This window comes from Sorex araneus, chromosome 6 (genome assembly GCF_027595985.1).
Source record: "Sorex araneus isolate mSorAra2 chromosome 6, mSorAra2.pri, whole genome shotgun sequence".
Classification (NCBI taxonomy): Eukaryota; Metazoa; Chordata; class Mammalia; order Eulipotyphla; family Soricidae; genus Sorex; species Sorex araneus.
Window position 1 is genome coordinate 69539530 of NC_073307.1, and position 18659 is coordinate 69558188.

At 39.9% G+C, this 18659-nt stretch overlaps 1 protein-coding gene across 1 annotated transcript in view; it reads left to right on the forward strand.

Annotated features, from left to right (window-relative positions):
• Nucleotides 1-18274, forward strand: part of PRICKLE1 (prickle planar cell polarity protein 1) — a 128811-nt gene extending 110537 nt beyond the window's left edge. The window contains exons 2-8 of the mRNA XM_055143399.1: nucleotides 6140-6325; nucleotides 9023-9136; nucleotides 9728-9865; nucleotides 10450-10653; nucleotides 12129-12315; nucleotides 13001-13864; nucleotides 16453-18274. Of these exons, the coding sequence (XP_054999374.1) occupies nucleotides 6194-6325; nucleotides 9023-9136; nucleotides 9728-9865; nucleotides 10450-10653; nucleotides 12129-12315; nucleotides 13001-13864; nucleotides 16453-17312 (2499 nt within the window). The 5' untranslated portion in view covers nucleotides 6140-6193 and the 3' untranslated portion in view covers nucleotides 17313-18274. The remainder of the gene's footprint in view (nucleotides 1-6139; nucleotides 6326-9022; nucleotides 9137-9727; nucleotides 9866-10449; nucleotides 10654-12128; nucleotides 12316-13000; nucleotides 13865-16452) is intronic.
• Nucleotides 18275-18659: the final 385 nt, after the last annotated feature.

Genomic DNA, 18659 nt, shown 5'->3' on the forward strand with positions numbered 1-18659 from the left:
TACTTCTTTTTCCACAGAGAATATTTTCCATTCAGAATTAGACATTGAGCTGGCATCCCTAGTGATTCATTTCTTTTGGGGGTTGAGGGAGTTGGATACACATCTATTGTTGCTAGGGCTTTTTCCTGACAAGAATCAGAGGGTTGTGTGTGGTACCTGAGGGGAAGCTTGGGCTCTGCATGCAGCTGCCTCCTGTGCTGTATCTCCAGTCCTGATTCATTTCTTTTACTCAGGCAAACTACCTTAGAGTTGGTTTGTATAACTAGCAGGCACTTGTGGTTAATTAGTTTATTGCAGTATTTCATTCAGAATTATAAACCTACCTCAGAATTAATCAGGAAAGAATGACTTGAACTATTTAAACTTTCTTTTTTATCCTCCAGCATTTAGTGAGATGCGTTGTACATAACTTTTGTATGTGTGTGTATACTTTTGTTTTCTGAGTTAAATTTTGTTATACTAAAATATCCCTGTTTTTTGGATTAATAAATACTTTATTTAAATACCGTGGTTTAAAAAGTTGTTGATTATACAGTTGTTACAGCCTTTGGACATTTTACCACCAATCTCACCTGCAGCATGACTTTTCCTCCACCGTTGTCCCCATTTTCCCAACCACCCACTAAACCTGCTCCCTTAGGAGCAGAGAATAATTTATTTTATATTGCTTGCCACAACTAAATGGTTAATGTAATTATCAAAGATACTTCAGTAAAAGGAAATCTGTGAAAATTGTTATATCTCACCACAGAGTTGTTAAGTCCTCGCCTAAGGATTTACTAAGTTGTTTGTTGCGTAGTTGAGCCTATGTTACTGTGGTGGTGGTGTTGTTTTGGCTTTTGGGGTCACACCCTGCAATGCTCCAGGCGGTACTGGCTCTGCACTCAGGAATTACCAGGGGGCTTAGGGGGGCCATATGGGATCCTAGGGATGGAACCCAGGTTGGCTGAGTGCTGGGCCAGCCAAGCCCCTACCCGCCCTGCTGTCACTCTAGCACGACTGCTTTTGTTTTGTGAGTTCATAGCTTCGTGTTACTTTCCCACCTAACTTGGTGTGCTCCTGCTGGCACTTCTGTATTGAATAAGTGGCTCTGCGTGCGAGAGCGGTCAGGAACTGTAGAACTGGGGCGATGAACTGGCTGTGGGAGGTGATCGTGGCTGCCAGAGCTTGCAGGAGTGCGGGGGGGGGGGGGGGGGGGAATGCGGTGGTTCTGGGGAAAGGTCGCCCACTTCTCTGAGAAGGTCCGGAAGTTCTCCACCTGGAGTACCTGGAAGTTTTGAGCTTTGGGGTCTCAGACTGCAGAAGTTAGGAGCGAAGTAGTCAGTCGAGCTGTTGCCGATGGCATGGTGGGTGTGGTGTGGCAGTTGCAGGGCTCCAGCGGTGTGTGGGGGGCGGGGAGGAAGACCCAGCTCACCCTTCTCCCAAGGGCGCCCCAGAGTGTTCAGCTGGGAGAACGGGTGCCCATGAATTGTAGTAGTGACGTGGCTTGCATCTCCTCAGATTTCGTTGTAGATCTGGAGAGCAGGGACAGGGTGACTTGACCTGCCGTGGAGAGGTGGCAGTGGCTTTCAGAAGAATGAGAGGGGGGGGCTGGGGGGCGCGGCAGAGGACAGTTATGTCCACTGTGGTTAAGTAACATAATGCAAAAAAATACTCTTACATGGTTGCCATAAGTGTATATGGTTGTGTGTATTTGGGAAAAACAGTGATCATGATGAAGGTAAATCAGATGAGTTTGGATAAAGACTATCAGAGTTTATTTTCTGATCATTCTCTTTGCCATTTGTTGCAATTTTGTTAGAACTGGCGATATAATGGAAATTTGTTATGTGTCTATGGGGGCAGTTTGGGATTGAGAGGGAAACGGGATACTGGTGGAGGAACAGTCAGACTGGTGGTGGTGTACTGCTAAATGCTTAAAACAGCTGTATAAAGGACAACTTTGTAACAATCACAGTTTTTATATAAAAATTAATTTAGAAAAAACTATCAGTTTGTCATACTATTCTTGCAATGTCTCTAAAGTTCGAAAATACATTGTAATAAGATTTTACAGAAATAAATATGGGCCATAGGCAGGCCCACCCTGAAACCCAAAAGGGTTTCACAAAAATATTAAATAAGTGTCTTTGAAGGTCATATTGTTCATTTTGAATAGTTCTTTTTCCATTTTTCAGCTCATTGTAACCCTGATTTGTGACATGATTAACCTTAAAAGGCAATACCTGAGCCTGAAGAGATAACGTGGTAGTTAAGAATATTTTCTTGCCTGGGCCTCTGGTTCGTCTCTGGCACTTCATACGGTCCCTTGAGCCTGACCAGGAGGAAGCCCTGAGCATAGCTGCACGTGGCCCAGAATATTCGCCACCCCCATACTCACATAAGAAGGACAGTGACTGGCAATCAAGTTAGTGCATTTCCCCCCCTAACTAGATATTAGTTACCCATGGTCTTGTATTTAGCCTAAAAGTTAATATTTTGGTAGATCGCTTTTAAATGTCACGGTCCAGATTATAAGGTCTGATACCCTGCTATTGTGCTAGTAAAGCACATGTCATAAAAAATGTGAGTAAGGAATATTTGTAAATCATCTTTGTCATTTTTAATTTTTATAAACACAGTAACCACTTTCCAAAGTCATTTGCTTTTATAGAAGTGTGTGGCAGTGATATACTTAATGTAATCTGGGTCTCCTGACAAGTACAGGTAATTTTTTTTTTTTTTTTTTTTGCTTTTTGGGTCACACCCAGCGATGCTCAGGGGTTACTCCTGGCTTTGCACTCAGGAATTACTCCTGACAGTGCTTGGGGGACCATATGGGATGATCGAACCCGGGTCAGCCGCGTCCAAGGCAAACGCCCTACCCACTGTGCTATCGCTCCGGCCCCAAGTACAGGTAATTTTTAAAAAGAAGGAAAAAGAAAACTTCAAATTTAGATTTCATGTTATCCTATAAAAGTAGCTATTTGTAATGTGCATTTCTTACCAAGACCCAGTAAATGGTGATGCTGCTATGTAGCTTGGAATATTTATTTTTGTGATTTTGTTTTGTTTTGGGGCCACACTGGGCAGTACGCAGGGAACCTAGTCTATTGAGCTAGGTTCCAGTCTGACTTTAATTTTTTTAGTATTTAATAATCAACTCTTATTAGAGTTGAGAATGAGAAAGAGAGGCTTTCTCCAAAGAATAAACTGGATAGCTCATAGTTATTAACTTCTTTTTTGGTTTTGTGTTTTGGTTACATAGTGGTGCTTAGCGCTTATTCCTGGCTCTGGACTCTGTGATCGTTCTTGACTGAACCAAGGGAACCATGTCGGTTGTAAAGGAGTGAACCTGGGTCGGCCACATGCAAAGTGAGCGCCTTCCTTGCTGTACTATCAGCCCATTTTTGGTGTTGTTTTGGGGCCACACCTTAGAGTGTTCAGGACTAAGCCTTCTGTTTGGCAGACTGTAGGGGGTCCTGGGGAATTAAACTGGGTTGGCTGCATGCAAAGAAGCACTTTACCCTCTATGCTACTTGGTCCTAATCATTGGGTTAAATGGGTTTTTTTGGTTGTTGTTGTTGTTTTTTTTTTAATTTGGACAGCATGTTCTCCTTAAAATGCCTTTTCTGGACAAAATGGACCATCTGCCATCCATTTTTGTCATGTATGTCTGTGGTGCAGTAGTAGCCTGGTTAGTGTGCCAGAGAAAAAGGAACTGATTCAATCAGATTCCACCTCCAGGAGACTACGTGGGGTTGAGATGTTTAAGATTACTGATAGACCCCAGCAGTAAGGCTTGTTAAGTTACTGACCTAGGACCTCGGCTCTGAGACTCTTGGGCTCAGTTTCCTCTTCTGTTAAGGGAGATGATACGTCTAAATGTCATAACACTAATCGTACCACTCTAGGTACAAAAGGGGGATTATTTGTCAGAGGACCAGTAAACGGTTCTCTGTATAGCAATGCCAGTGATTAAAAATGACTTTCATCACATAATTCACTTCAGCTATAATGTTCATGGTCTGTGTAATTTGTGCAAAGGATGAAATGTGTTATAGGATTGAGATATGGCCAGTACATCCAGATGATTTGAGGAAGGAGATTGTGGCATTTGGTGCTAAAGATGATTCACCTTGATTGGGTGTTTGTGTGTGGGGGGGGTAATTTTCTGTATATTTTCCACAAAAGACTAATCAGAGAGTACTGCTATAAAAAGTAATTTAGATGTTTGGCAATCTGCAGCTTTATGCTATCTTGGAAAATCCATAGTTTGCTTTAATTTGTGGTGTTTTTCTCTTTTATGACATTTAATTTTTAGTTTCTAATATTTTTATAGATTTATATAGAGCAGGCACTTTAACTGTCTATCTCCTTAGATTTGGCAAGGAATTAATATGCATTTTTAATGATTCAGGTTAAATTACATTGAAAAGACCCATTCTCCTTTTGGGTTATTTTTTTCATTCTGCTTATAATTGAATTCTTAATTCCTGGTTTGTTTCCTTTGACTTGTGGCTAATAGTTGGAATAATCTCAACTGTGTGGCATTATTTGTAGTGCTAGTAAAGGTTGTAGCTACTGGATGGTTGATATTCCATTGTGAATTGTTACAATTTAAATTTTTTATAAGCTTTATTTATGAAAGAAGAATAAAACTAATGGCTGTGTTTTAATAGATAACATTTAATTTGAGTTGCGTAGAGTTAGTCACTGAAAAATGATTAGTTTCAGGCCCAAAAGTGTGTAGGCTTTACTTCCTTTCCTACTTGTTTATGCAAGTTTTAAGCCAGAAGAATTTTTGAAAGTATGGCAGGTCAGGAATGTAGTGTGACGAGACCAGGCTTCAGGAGGGTGATGCTGAGCAAGTCACTTTCTCCAAAATTATTGGGTTGGGCCAATTACAACTTCTCTTTTGGATAGGAAGGAAAGGCAATATGTCTAAAAAGGCTGTATCTGATTATGAAAGTCTGGTTATTTTTCCTTTGTGACTTGGCATCAGTGATGATTTTGAAGAATTACAAAGAACAATTACTTGGTCCTAATCATTGGGTTAGGTGATAGCAGAGTTCCGTTGTTTTAGGGTGGAGGGTTGTTGTCTTGAATTTGTATAAATATTCATCTGAGGAATCTTCATTCAGAGCAAGATTTACATCTTACATATCCTGTTTCACATGTAATCAGTATTACATGTGAAACAGGTATTAACTGTTTAATCAGTATTAATTACTTAACTGTGAAATCAGTATTAACTTTGCCATAATTTCTTACTAATCGTCTGCAAATCTAACTGGATTGTATTTAGTGTTCAGATTCAGTTCCTTTAATGGAAGGAACTCATAAAAGTCCTTTAGTCCATAAGAGAGCTTATCGATTTCAGGTGCAGTGTTAAAATGAATAATCTCTGAGAGTTTAGCATAATGAGTAAACTAAATTTCATGTCTCTCAGAACTTTATTAGAAACAAAAATTAAGCAGTTAGTCAAGCAGATCCACTCTGCAGGGAGCAGCACTTCAGCTGGGAAAATCACTTAGGAAATGTGGGGAGCCAAGGACGTCTCTGGAGCCATTTTTTTATGGTGACTAGTAGTGTCAAAGCAGGAGGTACAATTCCTAACACTTCTTTCTACAACTCATAGAACTTCATAGGGATTTCATTTGTGTGGATTTTCTTGAGAACCTTTATGACGGTGTGTAGAGAAATGTTTCATTTGGGAGGGTACCACTCCTGGTGGTGCTTTGCGGTGGGAGTGGTGACCATATGCAGTGTCAGCTCAAGCTGAGTATCCGTTCGATTTGAGTTGGCCACATGTAAGGCAGGTCCCTAAATAAATCCTTGTACTACAGAGAGATGTTTTAAAATCATCTGGAAATAAGCTAGGGTTGATGGTATTTTCTGAAATACTGAGCTGGAACAGAACCTCTTTCCAACTTGTATAGCCTAAGTTTTAAGTCTTTCTTTTTTTTTTTTAATTTATTTTATTGAATCACCAATTGGAAAGTTACAAAGTTCTCAGGCTTATATCTCAGTCTTTCTATGTATAGTAGTTTAGTGTCTTGGTCCAGCTTAGTTTATAGCATTCAATAAAAGCTCTTAGAGGGTAAGTGGAATGCCTTGAGGTACTTTTTCACTTCTTCTTTCCTTCTGTTCACAACAGCCCTTGTTTGATGTACTGAACCAGAGAACCTGACTTTAAGCCTTACTTAATATTATGCCTTTGGAGATGGAGCCCAAAATGAGCAAACTTGCCTTTGGATGCCAGAGAAGTTCCACGTCTGATGATGATTCTGGCTGTGCCCTGGAGGAATATGCCTGGGTGCCCCCAGGCCTTCGGCCAGAGCAGGTAAGAAATTATTCATTCTGGTTTTATTTCTGTTTTTCAGTGAGGTTTAAAACTGTTAAAGGATTGTTGAGGGGAGGATGGTGGCGGTGACTTAGGCCATGGCTGGCAGTGCTCTAGAGCTACTGTGGGCTGAGAAGTAGTGCCCAGCAGTGCTCGGAAACCACGCAGCGCTGGAGAAAGGCTGGGCTTGGCTGCGTGCGGAGCCAGCCCCTTAACACCTAGGCTCTATCTTTTTCTATAATTTCCTAAAAAAAATTTCCAGAACACCATTTCCTCACTGATATGCTACTCTCTGTAAGCCTCACTAATCTTGGGATAGCTTTAAAATTTTTCTTTTAAGGTCATACTTAAGTGTTTCAGTGAAAGTTTTCAAGCTTTCTTATTCTCATGGATCCAGAAACCTTAAAATGGAGGTACTTTTTCCCAAATAAGTGGAATCCAAAGTACTGCATACTTGCATTTGTTATGTAGGTTTCCAAAATATTTCTAAACTTTGTTGTGAGAGGAAGTGAATCTTTAATAAAACTCCAGTAATAGTAAAGAAGGTAATGACAACAACAACAACAAAAATACAGTTTCTGTACCAGCCTTCGGCAGTGATTTTGGTTTGGAGAGTATTTTGTAAGAAATGGTTTAAATATTATTTCTTATACATTTGACCTTTAACCTTTCACATAAAAGCATCTGTCAGTCACTGGGGTTTGGGGGGAAAAATGTAGTTAACTCAGTTTGGGGCTTTGTATTCTTATTTTGAGGAAGATAAAAATTATATGCCTGTTTTTATTTTCCCCTGTAACCTACAATAGTAAGTTATTAAAAAATGAAAGGTATCGATTAAGTTTCTTCCAATTTATAGTTTTTAAGGGTTTTTTGGTTTTAGTTTCTGTTTTGGGCCACACCCAGCTATGATCAGGGCTCTCTCCTGGTAGAAACAGTGTTAAGAGTCAGAACCTGGGTTGGTCAGGTGTACCTTACTGTGGTACTATCTCTTCGGTTCCTTATTTACAGTTTTGTTTACTATATGGTGGGAACTCCTTTCAGAATATGGACTCTTTATTCATTCAGGTAGTTGGTATTCAGTAAGTAAAACGGTAAAAACTTCTGCAGCTGAGTCGAAATGACATCTGCACTTATATGTTCATCGCAGCACTGTTTACAATAGCCAGAATCTGGAAAAAACCCGAGTGCCCAAGAACAGGTGACTGGTTAAAGAAACTCTGGTACATCTATACAATGGAATACTATGCAGCTCTTAGAAAAAATGAAGTCATGAACTTTGAATATAAATAAATCAACATGGAAAGTATCATGCTAAGTGAAATGAGTCAGAAAGAGAGAGACAGACATAGAAAGTTTGCACTCATCTGTGGAATATAAAATAACAGAATAGGAGACTAATATCCAAGAATAGTAGAAATAAGTATCAGTAGGTTGGCTCCATGGCTTGGAAGCTGGTCTCACATGCTGGGGAAAAAGGCAGCTCAGATAGAGAGGGGAACACCAAGTAAAATGTGGTTGGAGAGAGATCCCTCGCAGGAAGGGAGATGCGTGCTGAAAGTAGACTAGAGACTGAACACAGTGGCCACTCAATACAATACCCCTATTGCAAGCCACAATGCCCAATTTGAGATAGAGAGATCGAAAGGGAATACCCTGCCACAGAGGCAGGGTGGGGTGGGGGGGGAGATGGGGTTGGGGGTGGGAGGGATACTGGGCTTATTGTTGGTGGAGAATGGGCATTGGTGGAGAGATGTGTTTTCAAACATTGTATGAGGGAAAAACAAGCTCAAAAATGTGTGAATCTGTATCTGTACCCTCATGGTGACTCACTAATTAAAGAATAAAATAAATTAAAAAAAATAAAAATAAATGCACATATATGATGAAAAAAAAACTTCTGCAGCTGATACACTGGGGAGAGGGCAGTTGTTGGCATAACCCATAATAAGCTATTTTTCACAAATGATTTATAAAGAAATTGTTTCTTGAATAGGTTTATTGTGGTACTGAGATATTGAAGCTCATAGGCCACAAATTCACTAACCTATCATTTTTTCTTGAATCACTTGCATTTTTTTCTCAGCAAAGCAGTATCCTTTGCACAACTCCTTAAGGAATGTTCCTTTAAATATACAGAAAAAAAGAAAAGAAAAAAAATGTGTTTTCCTCAATGGGGTCCTCCCTAGTTGCCTTGAAGAATTTTAAAAAATAGCACCCACAGAAGCAAAGACAGCTGAAGCCCGAGAAGACCCGAGAAAGGGAGACTTTACAAAGTCTAACGAAACAGGTTTTGTCTGTGCAATTGTAAAATATGTAGAGCAAGGATGTGTGTGTGTGTTGGCTAGATTTGGGGATAGAGTAATATTAATATAGCCTGTGTGGTCATTTGCAGCATTCAGCCCTGAGCCTCCCCTGGCTGACCTGTGGGAAATCAACTAAGGAATAGTAGCATTAAATGTGCATATTTTATGGTGCATAATTTATGGTGCCCTTAATTGTCACTACAAATTACACTCCTCAAGAGTAATTTAGCAGCTGAGTGTTTGAATGTTTGCAGTTCTGCTGAGTTGGCTCAGCTGGTCTTCTCATTAGCTACAGGAGACAAAACCTTTCACCTACAGGGAAAAGTAACTTTAAAGATAGAATAAACTGAGACATTCACTTTCTGTGTGCTGATATTTTCCATTTCTTACTCAGATCCAGCTTTATTTTGCTTGTTTACCTGAGGAAAAGGTTCCTTATGTTAACAGCCCTGGAGAGAAACATCGAATTAAACTACTTTTGTACCAGTTGCCACCACATGATAATGAGGTAAAATAACAGGAAGATTAGTTAGAAGAAATTAAAAAAAAATCCATATGATGAGTTTTGAGAGGCTTCTCTCATAAACTGTAGTGCCTCACTGACTGCTGACATCTATCTTTTGCATTTCTTCAGTTAAAATTTGGCTGGAGAGTATGCCCTTTATTTCTCAAGAGAAAAGAACAAACAGACTTAACACCAGTTGGTTTTTATAGTGTTTGCAGCCACCCATCAATTATCAGGAGCCTACAAATTCCTGAGATTTCCACCCAGAATTAGTGCCTTCTGGGAGTTCAGGTCTGCATCTGAGTGCCTGCAGACTGTAGAATGAAAGTGGCGATTAACAAGTGTAAACCCTTTGTAGAAAAGTTAATGCATATTTCTAGTGTCCCTCTACTTAAAGTTTAAACATTAAGAAAAATAAAATCTTGCTTCTTCCAATTACTAGAAGAAACTTTGATGTTATAGGGTGCCATTTTAAAATTGGAGATTCATGAGGCAGGTTAGCTAAATTTGTTTTATTTTCTGAAATTCTTAACTCTGGAAAAGATTTGGTGAAGGAGACTGTCAGTCTTCAGCTCTCTTTTCCATTCTGTGAAGGTGCGGTACTGCCAGTCTTTGAGTGAAGAAGAGAAAAAAGAATTGCAAGTCTTCAGTGCTCAGCGAAAGAAAGAAGCTCTTGGAAGAGGAACCATTAAGCTCTTGTCCAGAGCCGTGCTGCATGCCGTGTGTGAACAGGTAGCCTTCCAGGGCGAATGGCTTTTGGTAGTGAGGGGTGGAACATGAATTGGTCAGTGGTAATAGGGTTAATAAAATGAGGTTCCTACAAAAAGAATAGAAGAAATTTAATTTTTTGTGAGATCAAGATAAAATGTTTAAGTTGCCTACACTGAAGGGAAAGTTGGGTGAAATCCTGCCTTGCGGAAGTTGGTATGAAGAGAGGTGACAGGTATTACTTTCCAGAAAATGGAGAGACATAATGAAGATATTCTGAACTTTACTGGCAAGACACTTCCTGCTGCTGTCCTTTGGAAACATATCAAATAGGAAACTGGCTCCCAAGTACCACACTCCTGAATACCAAGTGAATTCCAGATTGTTCTGGAAACAGTCCCTATTGCCATGTAACCATGTAACTGAAACGTATTCATTTCAGTTGAGAATCACAAATAAACCAGCCTTAAACAGATACTTAGTAATAATACTAAAGGACAAAAATAAAAGCTTCTCTGACTAATTTGGGGTTTTATATGAGGAGAGAAAGGCAGAGACTCCAGTCATTAGAAAAGCATTGTTTGGAATTCATACCCTTTTGTTTCCAGTGTGGCTTGAAGATAAATGGAGGTGAAATTGCAGTGTTTGCGTCTCGTGCGGGCCCTGGAATATGCTGGCATCCATCCTGTTTTGTTTGCTTCACATGTAACGAGCTGTTGGTCGACCTCATCTATTTTTATCAGGATGGAAAAATTCACTGTGGCAGGCACCATGCAGAACTGCTCAAACCACGGTGTTCAGCATGTGATGAGGTAAAAATAAAAACTCATCTCTTAACACTGGAAAAATTAAGTTTCTCGTAAGCCAATATTCCACTGTTTGCCTCTAAGTAAAATAAAAGTATCTCCTATTTTGGTTATCCCTGGGACATATGGGAATGGATAGTAGTATTAAAGGAATTTTTCCATGTTTTTAATTTTCAATAAGTTTTGATTTTTAGAAGAGTTTGAAAAGACAAAGAATTCCTGTATACATTCCTCAGTTGTCCTTTATGTTAATATCTTTCATTACTTTTGCGTATAACTCAAAACTAAGACATTAACACTGGTATAAAACTATTCCCCAGTTTTCTACTAATATCTTTTTTATTTCAGGTTCTCATCCTGGGTGGCTCTCTAGATTTGCTTGTTCTGTTTCCTTAATCTCCCCAAATCAGTGAATTTTCCAAGTAGACTTGGATGTTACTTTAGCATTTACATTTTGGAAAGCTAAAATTTCTATAACGAGGAAGCCCAGCTGTGCTTGGGGCTTTCTCCTGGCAGGGCACAGTAGCTCAGAAGAGCATGTACAGCGCCAGGGATCAAACCCAGCTCAGCTCAGGGCCAAGCAAGCACCTCACCAACTGTATTATCTCTCTAGCCCTACTTTCACTTATTTACTGATAACTTTTTCAGTGATAATTATGTGAAAAAAGTTTTTAAATTAAAAACATAAATTATAGGGGCCGGAGCGATAGCACAGCGGGTAGGGCGTTTGCCTTGCACGCGGCCGACCTGGGTTCGATCCCCGGCATCCATATGGTCCCCCAAGCACCGCCAGGAGTAATTCCTGAGTGCAAAGTCAGGAGTAACCCCTGAGCATCACTGGGTGTGACCCAAAAAGCAAAAAAAAAAAACAAAAAAAACATAAATTATAGGGCCGGGGAGATCCTGCAAGGGATAAGACACTTGTCTATTGCAGCAAATCTTTCTGCCCATGACATGGCATGCCATATGGTTCCTCTGAATGCCAGTAGTAAACCCTGAGCACTGCCGCTGGCAGTCGCCCCTACCCAAGCAAACATAAATTATAAATTGAAACATTCTGAAGCTGGAAATGACCACAGTTAAAGGCAATTTTTGGTTTGTTGTTGTTGTTGTTGGGCTCAGGGTTTACTCCTAACTCTGTGCTCAGGGATCAGCCTGTTGGGTTGGGGAGACCACATGAACACTAAATTATTTCATTATTTATGTACTCTTTGCCAGGTTATGCCAACAAATTAGGGAACAAAAATGTAAGAAAGTTTAAGCAAGCACTTAGTTTCTCTTTTCAACATTTTAAATTTCTGCCCCTGTTCTGTAGCTCTATCAAGTTAGATTTAAACTTAAGGCTGTGAGAAATTGTGGTTGGTTAAGTGATCTTTCATAAGCACTAGTGTCATTTAGTTGCCAGAAAACATGCAGTTACTTGGCCTTTGAATGGTTCAGTTATTTCCTTCCCTCAGATGGTTTCATGTTTCTTTTAAAAGATTATTTTTGCTGATGAGTGCACGGAAGCTGAGGGTCGTCACTGGCACATGAGACATTTCTGCTGCCTCGAGTGTGAGATGGTGCTAGGGGGACAGCGGTACATCATGAAGGATGGCCACCCATTTTGCTGTGGATGCTTCGAGTCTCTGTATGCAGAGTACTGTGAAACTTGCGGGGAGCATATTGGTAAGTCCACCTCACAGCCTGCTTTCTCACAGAGGGGTTAAGTTTGCCTTTGATGATAGACAAACTTTTTTAAATTGAGGTATAATTTACATAACATTGAAATACCTTTTAAATTTAGATATAATGATTTACAATAGTAATTAAAATTCATTTTTAGACACACAGAATTACTGCACCACACACACTACCAGAGTCCCAATATTCCTCCACCTAAGTAACTTTTTGTCCATACCTTCTCCCTCACCAACTTGGTAAACTCAGTTCTTTTGGCAGATGTTACTGGTGCCTGCTTGAGCAAATCGATGAACAGCGGGATGACAGTGATAGTGATAGTGATGTTAACTAACTAGTAAAGATCAGCATGTCATGTGTTTTAAGTATGAAAACTGAAATAATGGAGATGGGAACTATATAGTTTAGTTAATTTAAAATTTTCACCACTCTTTACAGTTTTGCAGCAAATGACCTTAAAGGCTCTGGTATGAGAGTTAAAATTAATTTTAGCAGGTAAGCAGATTTGCAGTAGGGAATCTGTGAATTAGACTACCTGTGTAACTAATTCATAGCCTAACATAGTATAGCACATTTCCATCATCTCCACTGTTGTTCTGTCAGTTTGTTTATTCCTTCTTTCCTTTGTTCAAGGTGGTTAAACTGTAATCTTATTCTGTCCTTTTCAAAATAGGTGTTGACCATGCACAGATGACCTATGATGGGCGGCACTGGCATGCTACTGAAGCCTGCTTTTCTTGTGCCCAGTGCAAAGCTTCTTTGTTGGGATGTCCTTTCCTTCCCAAACAAGGTCAGATCTATTGCTCAAAAACATGTAGCCTCGGAGAAGACGTCCATGCCTCTGATTCTTCTGACTCTGCATTTCAGTCAGCTCGATCCAGAGACTCCAGAAGAAGTGTCCGAATGGGCAAAAGCAGTCGATCAGCAGATCAGTGTAGACAGTCTCTCCTCTTGTCCCCTGCTCTGAACTACAAGTTCCCTGGTCTTTCGGGCAGTGCTGATGATACCCTCTCTCGGAAATTAGATGACCTGAATCTTTCCAGGCAAGGAGCAAGTTTTGCCAATGAAGAATTTTGGAAAGGAAGAGTAGAGCAGGAGACCTCAGAGGACCCTGAAGAATGGGCCGAACATGAAGATTACATGACACAGCTCCTCCTCAAGTTTGGTGATAAAAGCCTCTTTCAGCAGCAGCCCAATGAGATAGATATTCGAGCCAGTGAGCACTGGATATCTGATAACATGGCCAAAAATAAGACAGAGTTAAAGCAAAATAACCAGAGCCTTGCAAGTAAGAAATACCAGTCTGATATGTACTGGGCACAGTCACAAGATGGGCTGGGCGACTCTGCTTATGGCAGCCACCCAGGCCCTGCCAGCAGCCGAAGGCTTCAGGAATTGGACCTGGACCACGGGGCTTCAGGTTATAATCATGATCAAACACAGTGGTATGAAGATTCCTTGGAGTGCTTGTCAGACTTGAAACCAGAGCAAAGCGTCCGGGATTCTATGGATTCTTTGGCTTTGTCTAATATCACAGGTACATAATCTAGGTATCATGGGATATTTGTAAAAGGAGCTACTAAAATGTTTATTCCAAAAATTACAGCTCAGCACCAGTAGGGGCTATAACTAGACTAAGGGAAGGGCTTCAGTTAAATGCCATATATCACAGTTTAAAAAAAAGTGTATAGTGTATATGCACATATAAATATATATTTTTTCAAAAAAAATTTAGAATAGGTAAAATAAAAAGAAAAAAAAAGAAAAGAAAAAAAAAGAAATTTAGAATAGGTGTTATTATCCTAATTTGAATAGGAATGAACTGATTGTAGTTGGCCAATGGGAATCTGTATCCTCATCTTAGATACTAGACTTTGGATCATATTAAATGAATTTTAAGATATGAGAACCAGTCTGGGCGGGCACTTTCAAAGTTTTGAATATTTTGAATATTTTCCTAAATTGCCCTCTGGCAATATATAGTTTTAAAGATTTTACTTTCATGTTCTTAAAGCACATTTATATAAGATATGCACATTTTATCCCTAAAATGACCCTGAATTGCAGAGTAGATATATTGCAGTTTATAAATAAGGAAACCTAAATTATCAAGCTATATTGCTCCACTTTCCATAGGTTTTTAGTTTCAGCGTGACACCGAGCAGTGATCAGTCCTGAGTTCAGTGGGTTGCTCTGAGGGTCACCCATGGTGGTGCTCTGGGGACCATGCAGTACCGGGGAGCAGACCATGATCTCCAGTGAGCAAAGCATGCAGTCCAGCCCAGTGAGCTGACTCTGCACCTATATAGGTTTGTAAAAGTAAGATGAAGCTTGGAGCCCAGCTAAAATTCCCTATTTGTGATGTCTTTAGATACAGAAATAAAGCTATTATATGACTGCTTTGGTTGTCAAAAAACAATGTCATCTATTGCATCCATACAGGTTATGCGATTATAAACAGAAAAGGCTCTAGAAATTACTCTATTCCTAGTAATTATTCTGTCAGGCATTATTGTGGCAAGGAGCCTGACACACTACTCTCCTGGTCTATCCAAAATAAGTTTTTGATAAAGTTGGCTGAGACTAAATATTAAGGCATTTCCTGTTTGGTAGGAAATTTGGAGTTGGTGTGGGGGAAGCACGCCCGGCAGTGCTCACAGCCTACTCCTTTAATGCCTGGGGCACACTGTGTGCAGTAAGGGAGTGATTGAACTAGGCCTGCCTCTTGCTAGGTAAACACCTGAATTCCTGTGCAATCTCTCCAGTCCACTAGGTGTTTTTTTGTTTTTGTTTTTGTTTTTTTTGGGTATTTTTGTTTTTTGTTTTTGCTTTTTGGGTCACACCCAGTGATGCTCAGGGGTTACTCCTAGCTCTACACTCAGGAATGACTCCTGGTGGTGCTTAGGGGACCATATGGGATGCTGGGATTCAAACCCGGGTCGGCTGGCGGTGCTCGAGGGAACCATATGGGATGCTGGGAATCGAACCCGGGTCAGCCGCATGCAAGGCTGTGCTATTGCTCCAGCCCCCCACTAGGTGTTTTAACGTTTATATAGAAACTGTGATCTGCTAAATATAAAGTGGCAACACAATACTTCAGACATACCTTGGCAAAAATGGGCTCTTTTTGAAAAGCAAGAAGTTATGTAGTGGCCAGTTGAGTATATCCTGTACCACTCCCTCTTGTCACTTACAGTCAGCGAGGTTATATGTAGTTATCTTATTTTCCTGTGTCCTGTTATAACTAAGCATTAACAGTTTTGAAAAACAAGATGTTAATATAAGATTAATCTTGAAGTAGCATGTGATTTGGGGGGATAGGAGGGAGATTGAAGGGAATAAAATGGAACCAAATTCCCAGGTTAGGAGTTGGCAGACTTCTATAAAAGACTAAATAGTATTTGGGAGACCATATCGTTTCTAAGTTCCAACTACTCAACTCTGTTATTAGAGAGAGTAACCAGGGATAAGGGTAAACAAACCTATGGCTGTTTTACAGTGAAATTTTGTGGACAAATAGTCATATTTGCCTATTTGATTTGCCTAAATAGGTTAATTGGTCTTGTGCTGAGATTAAGTCTCATATGAGGCTCAAAGAGCAAGAGAGATAGGATAGGGGTTAAAGTGCTTACTTAGACCCCTGTTTGAATCCCTGATGACCACATGTTGTCCCCTGAGCACAGGGCCAGGAGTAAGCTCTAAGTACCACTGGATAATGTCCCCAAAACAAAAAGAAGAGGGTGATACTAATGGTCGTGGAAGCGAAAGATGGATTCATGTCACATGAAATTCCAGGGTAGAGAGGCAAGAAACTTTTACATCTTATATTAATGCACTCGTGTAGGGGGGTTTTATGGAGAGCTTTTAAACTTTTGCTGCTCATATCATGCTGTAACTTATGTTTGACTCCAAAACATTTGGGCTTATGTAGTGACCCAAATATCTATTACAAAATTAGTCTCAAGTAGATATGGATGTTGGCTTTAACCTAACTAATGCTAAGTGAATACTGAAACTTTGGAGAATTTTCTTTCAAACACACCATTTCAATAGCTTGTTTGTAATAATAACTGTCAGAATATTAGAATTGGTGAGAATTACATCTTGCCTTGGCTTCTCTTCTAGGGGCTTCAGTGGATGGAGAAAGCAAGCCCAGGCCATCATTATATTCTCTGCAAAACTTTGAGGAAATAGAGGCAGAAGATTGTGAGAAAATGAGTAATATGGGGACTTTGAATTCTTCCATGCTTCACAGGAGTGCTGAGTCTTTAAAGAGTATAAGTTCAGAGTTGTGCCCAGAAAAAATTATGCCTGAGGAGAAACCCGTACATTTGCCAGTGCTTAGGAGATCCAAGTCACAATCCAGACCACAACAAGTTAAGTTTTCAGATGATGTCATTGATAATGGAAATTATGACAACATAGAAATTCGGCCGGCCCCCATGAGTGAGAGGACTCGGAGACGGGTCTACCATTTTGAAGAGAGAGGATCCAGATCTCATCACCATCGCCGTAGGAGAAGTAGGAAGTCCCGCTCTGACAATGCCCTAAATCTTGTTACAGAAAGAAAATACTCTCCCAAGGACCAACTGCGACTTTATACCCCTGAAAACTATGAAAGATTTATACAGAATAAAAGTGCCCGAGAGATCCAAGCATACATCCAGAATGCTGACCTCTGCGGACGGTACGCGCAAGCCACTTCTGACTATGCGCTGCAGAATCCAGGCATGAACAGGTTTCTGGGACTCTATGGTGAGGATGACGATTCTTGGTGTTCCTCCACCTCTTCCTCTTCTGACTCAGAAGAAGAAGGATATTTTCTTGGACAACCAATTCCTCAACCCAGGCCACAGAGATATGCCTACTATACAGATGACCTTTCTAGTCCGGCCTCTGCACTTCCTACGCCTCAGTTTAGTCAGAGGACAACTAAATCCAAGAAGAAAAGGGGACACAAGGGCAAAAACTGTATTATATCTTAACCTAGTAGTTCTGAAGATCATGTTTAAATTTTGCCATCAATCATCTTGAATCCTATCTTTTTTTTTCTTCCATAGGAAAGTTACTAAAATAGTTTAAAGTGCTTTGCCCATGCAAATGAGACCCCAATTGCTGTTTATAGTGTGAGATTATTTTGAAGGTGTAATGTCCTCTATTTACCCTCTTTGGATGGCACCAGATTGATATGACATCTTATGCTTGTAAGGTGCATTATAGTTTTATATAACTGCTTTGGCCTCCATAACAAGAGAATCATAAAATTGTTGAGAAGATTGAATAAGAATGTTGATTTTAGGTGATGGAGAGCTTCAGCCACCTTTGTAAAGCAATAGTGTTTTGTCATTTCTTTATGTCAGGTTGGCCCAGGTTCTGGAAAGTCTTATGGTGTTGTGCAGCATGCACAGAGTCACATGAACCCAGCCAACACAGTGCTAGCTGGGGCCACCTCGTCCCCTTCCAACCTCACTAGCCAGGTATTAGTTCTAGCTACAGAGTGAAAATATTCTATTTATAATGTAGTGTTTCAGACTTAAGTGTATTCCTAATTTAATGGTGCAAATATCAATGTGTATATACTGTACAGTTCAGATTTTAAAGCTGATATTTTTATATCACTGAATTGCAAGGTGTTTGTTACACTGCAGTGCTAGATTTGTTAGGGAACCAGAAACAGCATTTATGGATGAAACGATTGCTTGTATTTTAGTCAGGGTTTATAAGTTTAGATAGTTAAGTTTATATTGTGTAGTCCAATTATTTTGATTATTTTCAATATTAAAAAGGCTCTATATGCATGGTAGGGCTATGTAAATACTCTTTAAAATTATGGCCTATTAATCTTATGAGTATTATTTATGGGTCAAACAATGTAAGCTGTATAAATGTAAAAATAACAAAAACAATCCCCTCCCTCCCGTATCCTTGGAATATATGGTAAAAACTAGTAGAAGCTGTTTGTGTGACTCTTTCTCTTCCCCCACTCCACGTCCTGCCACCCCTCGGGAATGGTACACAGTAAGCGCAGCGTTGGGTGTCGAGAGGGTATGGGGTCTTCCCCATGTTCAGCACAATGGTGCTTCTCTCATGGGAAGAGGCTAAAACTAAAAGATTTTGTGTTGTTTTGTAGTAGAGGATTTAAATTGATTATTCAAAGATAGTTTTCTTTTTAATCCCTTTCCACTGATTTGTTGGCCATTTGTAGCAATTTTGAAAACTGGACCTTTTGGCTATGTTTTTCTTTTAAAATCTTTAAACTAGGAGATGCTATACCACTGATTACTTCAAACTAATAGGTTCTAATTTCAAGGGAAAATTATGTTCAATTTGAA